Source organism: Sturnira hondurensis, unplaced genomic scaffold (genome assembly GCF_014824575.4).
Source record: "Sturnira hondurensis isolate 20B ecotype Veracruz unplaced genomic scaffold, ASM1482457v3 Scaffold0020237, whole genome shotgun sequence".
NCBI classification, from domain to species: domain Eukaryota; kingdom Metazoa; phylum Chordata; class Mammalia; order Chiroptera; family Phyllostomidae; genus Sturnira; species Sturnira hondurensis.
The window spans coordinates 1,666,812-1,683,281 of NW_028092868.1; the positions used below are offsets into that span (position 1 = coordinate 1,666,812).

General features: G+C 37.4%; 1 protein-coding gene and 1 non-coding gene across 7 annotated transcripts in view; one reads left to right on the plus strand and one right to left on the minus strand.

Moving 5' to 3' along the window:
* RUFY2 (RUN and FYVE domain containing 2) overlaps positions 1-16,470 on the plus strand; it is a 42,206-nt gene that overhangs the window by 11,515 nt on the left and 14,221 nt on the right. For 3 of the 6 annotated variants that reach the window (XM_037029145.1, XM_037029147.1, XM_037029144.1), the window contains 7 exons: positions 257-322; positions 8,923-8,992; positions 11,167-11,268; positions 11,398-11,514; positions 12,319-12,486; positions 13,167-13,264; positions 15,683-15,802. In XM_037029145.1, coding sequence (XP_036885040.1) covers positions 257-322; positions 8,923-8,992; positions 11,167-11,268; positions 11,398-11,514; positions 12,319-12,486; positions 13,167-13,264; positions 15,683-15,802 — 741 coding nt within the window. The other 3 variants (XM_037029148.1, XM_037029149.1, XM_037029146.1) reach the window with 3 other exon arrangements.
* On the minus strand, positions 7,419-7,525 carry LOC118975450 (U6 spliceosomal RNA). Its single transcript, XR_005064054.1, has one exon. It is a non-coding gene; the product is annotated as a U6 spliceosomal RNA (small nuclear RNA).

Sequence of the window (16,470 nt, forward strand, 5' to 3'; positions counted from 1 at the left end):
TCAGGGCACATGCCTGGGTTGCAGGCGGGTTCCTTGCAAGCTAACTACCAGCAGGGGATGCACAAAAGGCAACATACATTGATGTTTCTCTCCTTCTCTCCTTCCCCTCTAAAGATAAATAAATAAATAAAATCTTAAAAAAAATTAAAATGACTTAGACATTGTTTTTACAGCAATTTTAGATGATTTAGACATTATCTTTGGTACCCACTAAATACTTTTCCAATTAGCACAAAACTACTTTTTCCCCCTTTAGGAATGTTCAAATTGCTGCCATATTAGATCAGAAGAATTATGTTGAAGAATTAAATAGACAACTGAAGTAAGTATTATGGATACTTGGAATACTTAGTATATTTATGATTATTGTCTTAGGGTTCTCACTTCAGGTCAGCTTAACCCTATTCTTCTGTGCATTTTTTAGAAGGGGTTATAGTGAATAGAGAAAATGGAAAGTGAGGATACAGTTACTGGAGATAATTCATTTTCAGTAGAAAATGAGAATCGGATTTTTAAAAAGAATTCTCAGAGAATTTAAAAATAGAATTTCAAACATATCCCTGTGCCCTTAAGAAAAAAGGTTAGATAGGGTGGAAGTTTATGTCATTTTGACATTTCAAAAATTCATTTTCTCCAACTTCAAAGGGCTTCATGGGCAAATGTGGCTTTCATATTCCATGGTGGAAGTTTTCTCCTTCCAGTGTTGCCTGGTCGCTGGAACTGTCAGTGAATACTCTATCTGAGGAGAATTTCTGAGACCCGTTTGTAAAGTACTGTCAATTGAATACTCTGTCTGAATTTGTAAAGTACTGTCAGTGAATATTCTATCTGAGGAGAATTTCTGAGACCCGTTTGTAAAGTGCAATTCTGTCCAATAAAAGTATAATGTGAATCACATAGGCAATTTAAAATTTTTAGTAAACCTTATTTAAAAAAGTAAAAAAACAGCTGAAGTTAATTAAAAATGTATTTTATTTAACCCAGAATATTATCATTTCAACATTTAATCACTATAAAAATTAAGATAGTTTATATTCATTTTTAGTACTATCTTCAAAATTCAATGTGTATTTTAATCACAGCACATTTAAATCTGGATTAGTCACATTGTAAGTGCTTAGTAGTAGCCACAAATGGCTTATGGCTACCATACTATAACACAAGTATAGTGAATATTTGCTACATAGTTAGAAATGGACTGTTCTCATTAGTTGAAAGGAAGAATTAGCAAAACTGGCTAACTCTGAATGATAGGATTATGAATACTTTTAATTTTTTTCTTTATAGTTTTCTGTACTTTTTGCATTTTACCCAATAAACACGTATTACAATCAGAAGATACAAATAAACATTTTCTCATTGCAGAAAAGCTAATAAGCTGTAACTCTTGCTTTCCCTCTGGAGTTGGAGACAGGGAAGATCTTGTGTCAGTGTCTTCTTTAGTCATGGAGTTTTAATAATAGATATCATAGGAAATGTGTGCATTGTATGTATCTGTATTTTTGTCATTTATATTTCTGAGATTGTGTTTACTTTTTTATTTTAATTATATTTTTTAAGATTTTACTTATTTTTAGAAAGAGGGGAAGGGAGGGAGAAAGAGGGAGAGAAATGTCAATGTGTGGCAGAAACAATCAGTTGCCTCTCTCACACCCTCAACTGCGGACCTGGCCCTCAACCCAGGCATGTGCCCTGACCAGGGATTAAACTAGCAACCCTTTGGCTGGCAGGCCAGTGCTCAGTCCACCGAGCCACACTAGCCAGGGCTATTTTAATTATTTTGTAATTGATTTGAGGTAGACACCGATTTGTTGTCTCACTTATGTATTTATTGGTTGCTTCTTGTATGTAGCCTGACTGGGGATTGAACCCGCAACCTTGGCATATGGGGATGATGCTCTAACCAACTGTACAGCCTGGCTGGGGTCTGAGACTGCATTTCTAAGTGCAACCCTGTGTTAACTTATTTATTTACTTTTAAACTTTTACTCACTTTTTGGGAACAGGCAATATATTCCCATGGTTAAAACTTCAAAAGAAGCATTAAATGAAAGGTCTCCCCCTTCTCTGATCTTTAGCCTTCTAGTTCTCTCAGGTATTTATTTATTTATTTATTTATTTATTTTAAAATATATTTTATTGATTATACCATTACAGTTGTTCTATTCCCCCCCTTCATTCCCCTCCACCCGCACACTCCCTCCCCCACCATTCTCCCCCCTTAGTTTATAACCACGTCTCAAGTTCTTTAGATTCTATATTTCCCCCACTATTCTTGCCCTTCCCCCTATCTATTTTCTACCTACTGTCTATGCTATTTTCTGTGCCTTCTCCCCCCTTCTCCTCCTCCCACTCCCCTGTTGCTAACCCTCCATGTGTTCTTCATTTCTATGGTTCCACTCCTGATCTAGCTGTCCTCTTGGTTTGCTTTTGTTTTAGGTGTGGTTGTTGATAACTGTGAGTTGGCTGTCCTTTCACTGTTCATATTTTTTATCTTCTTCTTCTTATATAAGTCCCTTTAACATTTCATATAATAAGGGCTTGGTGATGATGAACTCCTTGAACTTGACCTTATCTGAGAAGGACTTTATCTGTCCTTCCATTCTAAATGAAAACTTTGCTGGATAGAGCAATGTTGGCTGTATGTCTTTGGATTTCATGACTTGGAATACTTCTTTCCAGCCCCTTCTTGCCTGTAAGGTCTCTTTTGAGAAATCCGCTGACAGTCTGATGGGAACTCCTTTGTAGGTGACTGTCCCCTTATCTCTTGCTGCTTCTAGGATTCTCTCCTTCATTTTAGTCTTGGCTAATGTAATTATGATGTGCCTTGGTGTGTTCCTTCTTGGGTCCAACTTCTTTGGGACTCTCTGAGCTTCCTGGATTTCCTGGAAGTCTATTTCCTTTGCCAGACTGGGGAAGTTCTCCTTTATTATTTGTTCAAATACGTTTTCCACTCGTGGCTGTTTCTTTCCCCCTTCTGGTACCCCTATAATCCGGATGTTGGAACGTTTAAAGATGTCCTGGAGGTTCCTAAGCCTCTCCTCATTTTTTTGAATTCTCATTTCTTCATTCCTTTCTGGTGGGATGTTTTGTTCTTCCTTCTGGTCCATTCCATTGATTTGAGTCCCAGTTTCCTTTCCATCACTATTGGTTTCCTGTGCATCTCCCTTCATTTCAATTAGTTTAGCCTTCATATGTTCCTCTAATTTGTGACTATAATCAACCAGTTCTGTTAGCATCCTGATAAACAGTGTTTTGAATTGTGCTTCTGAGAGGCTGGCAATTTCTCAGTCGCTGAGAGTTATTGGGTCTGGGACTTTGAGTTCTTCTTGCGCCATCTTTTGGGCTGTTCGTGCCTGTTCTGTAGCAGGATCGGAGCCCTAGGTGTTCACTAGCGCAGGGCAACTCAGTTGCGGGGTTGTGACTCTGTATGTGGGGGCAGGGTCAAAGAGGGACTATGGCGTCCGGTCTGTCGCCTGCCGCCACAGCCCTCACCGGTGCTGCAGCTGCTACCATCACCGGGCCCACGCGTTTCGTCCTACTGCACGCGAGTGTGCCACCGCCGTCAGCCCTCGCCCCCTGGGGCCTGCGTGGTCCGTCTCACTGTGCGCGAATGTGCGACCGAGGTCAGTCTGCCCCGCACCCCAACTGGTTCCAGGCTGCCTGCGCGCCTAGGTCGGGGGATCTGTCCTGCCCGACCCTGCTCGCTGCTGGCTCCGCCCCTCTTACCGTCCCCGTTGAATGGTTGTGGTTGTCGGACTTCCGTATAATTCAGTTTTCTGTTTTTTGCTGTGTCTTTGTTCTCCAAACCTTTGTTGTATTCAAACTTGGTTGTGGGAGAAGGCACAATGTTTCCACCTATGCCTCCATCTTGGCGGAAGTCCCTTCTCTCAGGGATTTAATAATATACTAGGTTCTGATGAATGCCTCCACAGGTGCTTTATGCAAATCAATAAGGATATGTATATATTTTCTTGTATTTCTCACCTTCCTCCAGTTCTTTACACATGAGGTAGCATACTTCTTTACACTATTCTCTACTTTACTGTTTTTACCCAACAGTTTATCTTAGAGACTATTCCCTTTGGTTCAAATGAGCTTTCTCAGTCTTTTAAAATTTTGTGTTTGTGTGTTAATCAGTTACTGCAATACTTATGTCTTTTGTATATTTTATGTATTCAAAGCATTTCTTTGTTTCACTTTTTTCTTTTTTTAATTTTAATTGTTGCTCAAGTACAGTTTTCTGCCTTTTACTCCCATCCCAGCCCATCCCAGCCCACCCCAGCCCACCCCAGCCCTCCCCACCTCGCTCCCATTTCCACACCCCGCCCTTGTTTTTGTCCATGTGTCCTTTATACTTATTCCTGTAAATTCTTCCCCTTTTTCTTTGTTTTTTTTTTAAATTGGAAAATAGTTTGTGAACATTTAGAATATTTTGAAAGTCTAGAAATCAGATAAAAAATAGAATTCACCTGTGTTCCAAAGAAAACCACTTTTGAGGGTTTTGTTTTCGAAAACAAATTATTTGTTATTTAAATATGTTTGAACAAGTTTAAACAAATATATTATTGTTTTTAAAAGTTACTTTTTAAATTATTTTTTCATTCTCACATAAAGGTAGGGCAAATATTATTGTGTGGTTATATAGGTGAGGAAACTGAAACTCAGGAAGGTGTCATGAGGCGACACAGTTAGAAAAGCAGGGACTCCAACCTTGGTCTTTCCTCTTCCGGTCCTGTGCTGGTTATCGCTCCTCATCAGTATGGTGCTGCTGGTGAAGAGCTCGAGTTGTTTACCTCAGAATGGGTATATCTAAAAAATGATGTAATATAAATGAAAAAACATTTTTTCTGTTTCACAGCTTAACTGAAATGCCAATAGAAGTTTCTGAGGATGGTATAAAATTTGTTGAATCTATTATACATCTTTACTGTGATGTATACAGCATGTTACATTTTATAAAGTTTGAGATGGTTAAACTAAGCAGCCCTTGAAGATCGGACTCAGGAAAATGTACATTGATGTCCAGTATTGGTTGATTTAAACAAAAATGCAAAATGCAAGTGTGTTTATGTGGTGTAACCTGACTTTTGACTATCCTTGAAAGCTGAGGTGTTTGCTTAGTGTCAGACTGACTGCATTCCTGATACTAGGTGTCGCATATTTACATTTCTCAACAATGGGTGACTTTAGAGGTCTTTTCTTAAAAATATGTTTTATTGATTATGCCATTACAGTTGTCCCATTTCTCCCCCCTTCATTCCCCTCCATCCTGCACACCCCTTCCCCCATCATCCCCCCTTTAGTTTATGTCCATGTGTCACAAGTTCTTTAGATTCTATATTTCCCATACTATTCTTGCCCTCCCCCCTGTTTTTTACCTACTGTCTATGCTACGTATTCTCTGTACCTTCTCCCCCCTTCTCTTCCTCCCACTCCCCTGTTGCTAACCCTCCATGGGATCTCCATTTCTGTGGTTCTGCTCCTGATCTAGCTGTCCTCTTGGTTTGCTTTTGTTTTAGGTGTGGTTGTTAATAACTGTGAGTTGGCTGTCCTTTCACTGTTCATATTTTTTATCTTCTTTTTCTTATATAAGTCCCTTTAGCATTTCATATAATAAGGGCTTGGTGATGATGAACTCCTTGAACTTGACCTTATCTGAGAAGGACTTTATCTGTCCTTCCATTCTAAATGAAAGTTTTGCTGGATAGAGCAGTCTTGGATTGCTCCATGGTTGGAATACTTCTTTTCAGCCCCTTCTTGCCTGTAAGGTCTCTTTTGAGAAATCACCTGACAGTCTGATGGGAACTCCTTTGTAGATGACTCTCCCCTTATCTCTGTCCCCTTAGCTGCTTCTAGAATTCTCTCCTTCATTTGAATCTTGGCTAATGTAATTATGATGTGCCTTGGTGTGTTCCTTCTTGGGTCCAACTTCTTTGGCACTCTCTGAGCTTCCCGGATTTCCTGGAAGTTTTATTTTCTTTGCCAGATTGGGGAAGTTCTCCTTTATTATTTGTTCAAATAAGTTTTCCACTCGTGGCTGTTCCTCTTCCCCTTCTGGTACCTTTATAGTTCAATTGTTGGAACGTTTAAAGATGTCTTGGAGGTTCCTAAGCCTCTCCTCATTTTTTGAATTCTTGTTTCTTCATTGTTTTCTGTTTGGTCATTTTTTTCTTCTTTCTGGTTCACTCCATTGATTTGAATCCGTCTCCTTTCCATCACTATTGGTTTCCTGTGCATTTCTCTTCATTTCACTTCGTTTAGCCTTCATTTGTTCCTCTAATTTGTGACTAAAATCAACCAGTTCTGTGAGCATCCTGATCAGTGGTTTGAACTGTGCATCTGATAGGTTGGCTATCTCTTGGTTGCTTGGAAGTATTGGCTCTGGGATTTTGAGCTGTTCTTCTTCTTTTTTTTTTTTTAATAAATCATTTAATTTATTAAGTCAAATTATTATATATTATGATTTATAATAATGCATATTATTGTAAGTAATTATCAAAATTAATTATATTGTATTTTATATAATACTTTATAAATCTTCATAATTTGTGACTTTTTTTTTTAAATATAATTTTTATTTAATTCTTGTTCAAGTACAGGTTTCTGTCTTATATTCCCAACCCTGCCCGCCCCCCACCCCATGCTCCCTGCCTCCCTCCCCTTTCCACCCCCCACCCTTAGTTATTGTCCATGTGGCCTTTATACTTGTTCATGTGAGTCCATTCCCTTTTCCCCTATGATTCTCTCCCCTTTCCCCTCTGGGCCCTGACATCCTGTACCATATTTGAGTGTCATTGGTCGTATTTTGCTTGCTTGTTTGGTTTGTTTAGATTCCTGTTAATGGTGAGATCATATGATATTTGTCTTTCACCGCCTGGCTTATTTCGCTCAGCATAATGCTTTCCAGTTCCATCCATGATGTTGCAAAGGGTAGTAGTTCCTTCTTCCTTTCTGCAGCATAGAATTCCATTGTGTAAATGTACCATAGTTTTTTGATCCAGTCATTTACCGATGGGCATCTAGGCTGCTTCCAACTCTTGGCTATCGTAAATTGTGCTGCTATGAACATCGGGGTGCATAGGTTCTTTTGGATTGGTGTTTCAGGGTTCTTAGGATATACTCCCAAGAGTGGAATTGCTGGGTCAAAAGGTACGTTCATTTTTAGTTTTCTTAGAAAATTCCATACTGTTTTCCATAGTGGTTGTACCAGTCTGCAATCCCACCAACAGTGAACTAGAGTCCCCTTTTCCCCACAACCTCTCCAGCACTTGTTGTTTGTTTCTTTGTTTATGATAGCCAATCTGACTGGTGTTAAGTGGTATCTCATTGTGGTTTTAATTTGCATCTCTCTGATAGCTAGTGATATCGAGCATCTTTTCATGTGTCTCTGGATTCTCTGTATGTCCTCCTTGGAGAAAAATATGGAATGCTTCACGAATTTGCGTGTCATCCTTGCGCAGGGGCCATGCTAATCTTCTCTGTATCGTTCCAATTTTAGTATATGTGCTGCCGAAGCGAGCACTGAGCTGTTCTTCTTAAGCCATAATGTTTTGGTCTATTCACACCTGTTATGTATGAGGGGCGGAGCCTTAGGTATTCACCAGGGCCGGGCAACCCCCTGTTGCTGGGTTGTGACGCTATATTTGGGGGTGGGGTCAGAGAGGGGCAACGGTGTTTGTTCTGCTCTCTCTCGAATTTTGGTCCCCTCTGCTGCTTCCCACAAGCAAATGGGGCCCTTCTGGTGCTGATTCCCGGGTGTGTGGGCTTGTGTACTTTCTAGGACCCTGTGGGTCTCTCCAGTGAATTCTCCCGTGAGGCTGGAAGCCTTTCCCTGCACCTCAACCCCTGAAAGTTCTTCCAATTGGTGCTTTTAGGCTTTATTTCCTGTCACTGGGGCCCTAGTTTGCACTGTCTCACTGCTTGCTCCTCTGCCTGGTTTATCTGTGTGTGAATGTGTGACTGCGGTCAGCCAGCCGCCTGGCGCCCTAACTGGGTCCGCCCGTTGCCACCCCACACCTGGGATCCGCCAACTGCCACCTGCGCACCTGGGTCTGCTGGCCACCTTTTCCTGTGTGACCCAGCTCCTCCAGCTGCTGGCTCTGCCCCTCTTACCCGTCTGGATGAATGGTTCGTTGTTGTTGGACTTCCATACAGTTCAATTTTCTGTGTTTTCATTGTGTTTTTGTTACTAAAACTTTGTTGTCTTTAAACTTGGTTGTGCGAGGAAGCACAGTGTTTCCACCTATGCCTCCATCTTGGTCAGAAGTCTCTGGAGGTCTTTAAGTTGTTATGAAAGTGGAGAGGGGAAACAGAATGGGACTTCTGTTCATGAACATTGTTTATAAGCATCATTAAGCCACTTAATTACAAAATAGACATTTAAAGTTTACCCTTTAAAAATAACTTTAAGTGTGGGCCTTCAAACCACACGATCACGGTTCAATTCCCAGTCGGGGCACATGCCTGGGTTGCAGGCCAGTTCCCGGTTCCCAGCAGGGGACAAATGAGAGGCAACCATACATTGATATTTCTCTCTCTCTCTCTCTCCTTCCCTACTCTCTAAGATAAATAAATAAAATCTTTTAAAAAAACTTTAAATTTAGTTTTAACAATATTTAATACTCTTTTGTGTGGAATTTTTATCCCTAAATATTAGAAGTTAAATGCAAAAAGGAACCCTAAGAAGACAAAAAATAATGAGCAGCATCAAATACAATTTTAATAGAAATATTGGTTCTTTTGCTAGTCTTTATCGTTTTTCTAGCTAAATCAAGTTATCCAACTTATTGAAACTCCCACACTCAAAATTCAGTTGGCATTTGGTGCATGTCAGTTAACATAGAGTCCAGGATAACATACTTTTTCTTGCCTTTGTGAGTTTGTGTGATTTTGAATGAGTTTTTTCTTTACTAATTTCAGCAGCACAGTCAGCAGTCTCCATTCAAGAGTTGACTCATTAGAAAAGTCAAATACAAAGCTGATTGAAGAGGTATTGTCATCGGCCATGGATAATTGTCTTTCACAGACCTAGTATTTATGATCCTTTTCCATGTTTGGCATGAGTGTAAGAAGCATGCACACACATATCTTCATCATTATGATGGAATACTTATATTGGTTTGGCCAACAAATTTGTGGTTTTTTTTCCATAAGATGGCTCTAGTAGAGCTTAGTTGTCTTTAACTTCATTTGAAATTTTGTTAGATTGTGTTGTGACAGCAGTCTTATCAGCAAGAATTTTAAAAAAGGCTTATCAAAGTTGGTGAACTTTTGTGTAGCCATTTTAATATTGATGATGGAAAAAATATGCAACACAGTTGTAATTGAAAAGTTTAATGGTAGCCTCTTGAGATTTGAGGTGGTTTGTAGGCACCACCATCTCAAGAGTGGGTGGCTAATCATAGGTGTTTCAGAAGGAACCTGGAGAGTAAGGTATTTACAAAGGGTTGCTGGGCTTTCATCAAAGGGCACAGGTCTTCCTAGGATCTCTCTCTCTCTCCAGGTTCCAATAACTGCCTAAGTTCTTCCCGTGACTTCCTGTTGTTACTTGCCCAGAGTATTGCACTGTCCTTCATGGTTTCCCTACATTCTGCTCACATCTCTGAAAAAAACATCTCTTTAGGAAGGGGGTTTTGGGAACTGGGTGAAAAAGGTGAAGAGACTGAGAAATACAAATTGGTAGTTACAAAAGTCATAGAGATGTAAAGTGCAACATAGGAAATATACACAATAATATTGTGATAACTGTATGGTGCCCGTTGGGTACTGGAAATATATGATTGGCTAACCATTATGCTGTACACCTGAAAGTGACACAAAATAATATTAAATGCAAACTAATTGAAAAAAATAAATGAAATTTGCTTTTGCAAAAAAAAAAAAGAGTTTTAGAAAAACCACCTGTCTCAGGTGAATCTTACCTGTTTTGAGATATTCACCTTCTAGGAATGAGCCTCAAAGATGAAACTCATGCATACTCTTTTGTAAGTGAGCTGTACTTCTCATTTTTAAATCTGGATAGCCTGACTTTAGATACAGAATCACCTATAGTTAGGATTTCGTGCTGAAATGATACTCTCCCTCTTGTTCCACTATTCAGATTGCTTTTCTTTTCAAGCATGATCATATCCACCCTGTTTTACCTTCCCATGTGTAAAATTCTCACCATGTGCTCCAGTTTCCTGCACTGTCTAATTGGCTCTCTGGTGGTCCCAGAACCAGAGATTTATGTTAGCTCTCTTTTTTATACTGTTTTTTTAATATGTTAAAAATCTATTAAGCCATAGAAGTATTGCTTTCTATTTTCAGAGTTATTTCAGGTAGAGGAAGAAATATGTTATTTTATTAGTGCAATTAACCCTCTTTTCCCTGTGAATTAAACTTTTTCTTTCTTTTAAAACTTGCCCTGTGTTTTCAAACCAGGGGAAACATGATTGTTTGTATAATTGCAATTAAGAGTGCATCTTCATTTCGATAGTTTGGGACTGTGAGAGAGAGCTGCTCACTAGTTTGTGCCTCTTCTTGGTCATAAGCACACTGTGAAGTTCAGTTGTATCCTTAACAAATTACTCAGAAATTTATTTGCAAGTCAACACTGGGGAGTGGTCCCTGCTTTCCTTTCCTAGGATCCTCTTTATTCTGGGCCTAAGAATCAAGTCATTCCTTCACTTATTCGTTCAGGTTTAACTCTGATACTGAGAGCTGTCTCATACTTGCATTGGCCACTCAGTGTGCCATGTTTCACAGGGCATCCTGTTTGTTATCACGAATGTCATTTCCAATGACAGCAAAACCTTTTTTCCTTGTAGACGTTTCTGTTTTTACACGAGTCTTTACAGTTTTATTGTTTATCACATATTTCTTTATATGCTGACTCAGGCACTTTGTATTCAGGGCATACTGTAAACCAGATAAACATAATATGTTTGATTAACATAATATATATTGATTAAGAAAAGGAAACAGTAGAAATTAGTAAATTTTTTTAAATTGGTATTTGGGGGTAATAGGAATATATATTTCTTATAAAGTTTCTGTAATTGTACGAGTCATTTTTACTAGTTTTAGGATTTTATTTTCTATTATTTATAGCCATGAACATAACCTGTAAAACAAGTATAAAGATGTTTAAAATGTTTTTTGCCCATGTTTCATAATTTTTAGTTAGCAATAGCAAAGAATAATATCATTAAACTCCAAGAAGAAAATCATCAATTGCGAAGTGAGAATAAATTGATTTTAATGAAAACACAGCAACACCTAGAGGTAAGTATAGACTGATTGCAAACAGACTGTTGTGTCAAATATTGTTACTTCTTGCGACTTTTGTATAGATTGGGTATTTCTGTGCTGTATTAATAATAGTGATGATAGAATTGAAAGTTTTCTTCCTAGGTTACCAAAGTGGATGTGGAAACTGAGCTTCAAACATATAAGCATTCTCGACAGGGGCTGGATGAAATGTACAATGAAGCAAGGAGGCAGCTTCGAGATGAGTCTCAGTTACGACAGGTAGATTGCATTAAAGTTACATTAGCTAACAATAGTAACAATAGTTATTATTTACCCTTAAGCAACCACCACTTAAAATTTCTTTCAGCCTTATCTTCCTTGGTGTGGGATGGCAATCCACTTCACTTAAATCCCTCAACTTCTTTAAGCTGCCACTGTATCAGTGTTTTTTTAATGGTGTTTTTAAACTGTTACAGTCTGTGCTTTTGAAATGAATAGATCGTGACCAACATGACAAAAAAGGAAATAGAATGCTGTATTCAAGTATTAGTAAAATCATATTTAAAATGAACTTTTCTACCCTACAGAAAAATACAAATTATAGCTTAATGAATTATAATGTAACTACCTGTGTAACTACTACCCAGGTGAATAAGAGAGTATTGTGAGCCTATTCATTACTTTTGCTATTTGTCTTTAATATTAGGAAACATCTTTTCCTTCTGATGTAAAATTCTTTAAGAGAAGAAATTAAGATTGTGAAATAGGATTTTTGGGTTCTCTTTGGCTTATTGTTTTACTTAAGAAAAATCAGTACTGAGTTTATGAGGCATAAAAGTACTTCATCCTTGAGCCAGTAGAATAGTGACAATTGACAATCTAGGAAATACTTTCGTTTTAGCAAAATATGCATTTGAAAATATGTAGAATGTGGTTTTAGGGCTTGATTGACTCCCTTACTGGGGCTCAAAAGGAGTGGTCTGCATATTGGGTAGGAACTCGTTCTTGGCCTTGTTAGCTATTGTGTGTCTGATTTTGACATCCTGAAGTGGCATGTGAATTGAGGATATGTTGCAATTACAGGATGTCGAGAACGAGCTAGCCGTGCAAGTTAGTATGAAGCATGAGATTGAACTTGCCATGAAGTTGTTGGAGAAAGATATCCATGAGAAACAAGATACTCTGATAGGCCTTAGACAACAACTAGAGGAAGTTAAAGCAATTAACATAGAGATGTATCAAAAGTTGCAGGTAAGGAATGTTCTTAAATTCTTGGAATTTCTTGTTATATAATTTGAAAATGAATACTTGTATGTAGGGTTTGGTTTTTAATAGATGAGCCTGTTTTAAGTGGCCATATTAGTTATAAAAAGTGAGGGTTTTTTTATTCTTAAATGGAAGCTTCAGATATGTAGCAATGAAAAAGGATCAGAGAACAAATAGAATCACCTATCTGAATTTGTTTTTTTAATGCTGGAAGGTTAACAGTATGGAAGTTAAATCTTTTGGGAAAACTCAATCTAATCATGCAGGACATTTTTGTGAACTTCTTTATACAGCATAGTCCTAAGAAAGATTTAATTTTGACTGAAATACTTTACTATAATGATTATGAATTTTCTAATAAAGTGACATCTTTGTTTAGTAGACTTATTGCCCAAATCCCTTTACAATTTAATTTAAAAAACAGCATATTTTATAAGAGCTTAGCCTGTTGTCTTCCAAAAACATTGAAAGCTGAGTTTTTCCCCTGTATTATATTTTTAAATGAAGATTAGTAGTACTACTGCTTTATATCATGACAGTATTTTAATCTATAAATTAACTGTTCATTCCAAAGTAACAGTCCCACAGCAAAATGGTATACAAAGCTTGTAAATATTCAGGTATAAAAGTCAAAACCACTGTAGCTTTTATGTTTTTCTGAATAGGGTTCTGAAGATAGTTTGAAAGAAAAAAATGAGATAATTGCTCGACTAGAAGACAAAACCAATAAAATTACTATAGCCATGAGGCAGCTGGAACAAAGGTACAGCATTTCTGGTCTTAGTTTCTTTTTTTCCTTTCTTTCTCCCCTTTTCTTTATTCCACTCTGACACCTGCCGCAAAAACCATTAGGAAAATTTAGATTAGAACATGATTTGCTTTTTAAGCCCAGCAGAGTTTTGCCTTTGTTGTTTTGGTTGTTGCATGGAATCAAGTTGCTTTATATTAGGCTGATTCATTTGAACTTGCCACTTTATAGATTTTTTAAAAAGGCCTAATATCAGCAATTTCATGTGGTTCAATCTGTTTCGTTACATAAAACAAATACACAAACAGAAATGTTGAAAAAGTGTAGAACAAACAAAATCCGTGGTGGAATTATCTCTGACTGATTTCCATGCATATTGATCGTCATAACCTTTGTCATTCACCATCTCTTTATCTGAAATCAAGCTTTCCGAGTTGACAGTTTAGTTCTGTTTCTTTGAGCTAGGACCCTTAACCCAACCCAAGAAATAATTTTGTTTAAATTGAATTGTTTTATATTGGCATTTTTCACTTTTATTGTTGGAAAATGTAATGTATTTCCATTGATCTGTCATGTTGGTGTCAACATATGTCTTATCATTGCTTTCTTTGAATCTACTTATGAAAAACATAACTATTAATGCTTTATTGACATGAATATTCTTTTATTGACATCCTCTTTCTTCTTTTTTCTTTTTTGTTTTCTTTATCCCCATTTTTACATTTTGGACATCTTTATTACCTTTTTCTGTCTTTGATTTCTGTCCATTCCATTATGAAGTGACAACGATTTGTTAACTCAAACTAGGACAATTGCAATGTCATTGGTGAAATGTGCCAGCAGTGACACTCAGGACCAGTACAAGCTGGTCAAAGATATATCTTTCTGAAAACCACTTGTATTTAAATAGACTGAAAGAGAATCAACAATTTTATAATATATTACACAGAAAAGAATTTATGCTATTAAGTCTTCTAAGGGGTATTAGGGACTCTGTACACTTCTCGATCAGCTGCTGTGGTAAACACTGCCGTAAAGCAGAGTGGGTGCACTTGGATTTCCAGAAACATATCCTCCAAACCTTGTGCACAGGGACTGGTTTTGAGTACTGACCTTCAGAGGTCAGGGTTTACAAATGCAGTTTTATCTTTTTAGCTACTTTTTGATGGAAAATATATAAATTGTTTAAAAATAAGTTAACCTTTGGTTTCACAATGTGTTGGCACAGATTTTTTTTCCACCATTGGTCCACTGTTTGCCTAATGGCTCTTTTACTAATTTTTAAAATGTTTAAAATAGTTTATAACCCAGATTGACCATCATCTCGTGCTTTAGCATCTCAAGTATCTAGTTCCCCTTAGCCATCTTCTGTGATAGCACAACTTCAAGGCCTACCTCACTCTTTTTTTTTTTAAGTTTCTATAATATTAGACAAAAGTTCCCTCCACCTTAATATTTCAAATTTAGATTTAAAGACAACTTGAATGTTACTCTTTCTCTTGGAAGTGGCATTCATACTTCTGAAATATGTGAGGGTTGCCCCATTGGTATGGCTTTAAGGAAGAAAAGAAGAGGCCTTGTTTTTTTTTTTTTTTTGGTTAGCTGAATGGGTGCTTATCTTAGGATTCCCTGCAAGGAATAATATCACTTGAATACTTGGGAGATGTTTTCTTACAAAAATACTGAAGTTAAATCTAAGAAATCCTAGATGACCGTAAAGGGTAGGGAGAGGAGCTAAGCACAGGGAGAAGCAATGACTTACAAATAAGAACAAATGGAAATCACTTTTTAGCAAATTTTAAAAATTCAATGACAGAATTCAAAGAACAAAAATAACCTCTAGAGAATGTTGCCAACGAGTACTAAATACTTTTAAATCTTAAAATGCACACACATATACGTACAGCTTTGGCATAATTTAGTAAATGCATAATGATCATATAGGGAGGGCTAGGCTGTTATTTAAAGTATTTGCAGGTCTTTGCTCTTGGCCTTGTCAGTGCACTTGATTCCTGGCATACACATCCTAACATAACAATGGGGCTTCTCCACCTAGTCTAGACGTAAATACTATGCTTTTCATGGTTTTGTAAAAAGGTAGTAACACACTTATTATACTTTGAAATTTGATTCATTATGCTCTATAAAAGTGGTAAAGGCTGTATTGCTTTGCATTATTAATTATGAACAAGAAATAAAACAAATTTGAAGATAGTATTTTGGGCATATTATATGTTATATTGAAAAAAATCACAAAACAATTTCTAGACATTGTGTGGCTCTTTCACGTTTGAGTTTGTGAGTTTTCCCCCAAACTTTGTTTTCATTTAGAAATGTTTCTATTTCCCCATTTTTCTTTTATTTGTCTTCTTCACCCTTTTACACCCTAGTTCTAGCCTCAGTTTTACCCAAAGTTGATTTGAATTACACCAGATTGCAGCAAGCAGAGAAGGCGCAAATGGAAGCTGAAGATGAGGACAAGAAATATCTACAAGAATGTCAGAGTAAATCCGACAGTCTGCAGAAACAAATCTCTCAAAAGGAGAAACAGCTGTGAGTATTTCACTCTTGGAAAAAAATACTTGTATTAACATAATGTCTACCCACCTCCCTTTTTTTTTGTGCCTGTGGTAGAATACCTATATTTTCATTTATTTAATGATGTCAGGTAGATTATGAAGTTCTTAAAAAATATTAGAAAACATACAAGGGGGATAACACCCAAAAACCTGAATTATCTTCCAGAGGGTGGGCCCCGTGTAATACAGGCTTCCCCCATTAGGTGAGTGTTCTGGGAACGCATCTGTATTGGTGTTGTGAGAGGCTGCATTTGGCTTCAGTGAATTTTTCTGAAGACTCTTTCAAGGTGTTTGCCATTTCATGATGGTAATTTATGAGCATACCTGCCCACACCACACTGAGTGTTCAGCAGTTTTTACCAAAAAACAGCATGATCTCCATGCCTCATCCCTAGTCACCTGATCTTTCCCCGAGCAACATTTTTTTTGTTCCCTGGATGACAAAAGTCCTCAAAGGGAAATGTTTTGCCCATGTGGAAGGGGTGAAACAAAAAAATTGGGGAAGCACTAAATAGCATCAAAATCGAGGAGTTCAAAAACTGTTTTGCACAATGGGAAAAAGTCTCAGTAGATGTATTACAAGAAATGGAGAGTACTTAGAAGGCGAATGAAGTTTAAACATGTAAGAATAAATATATAATT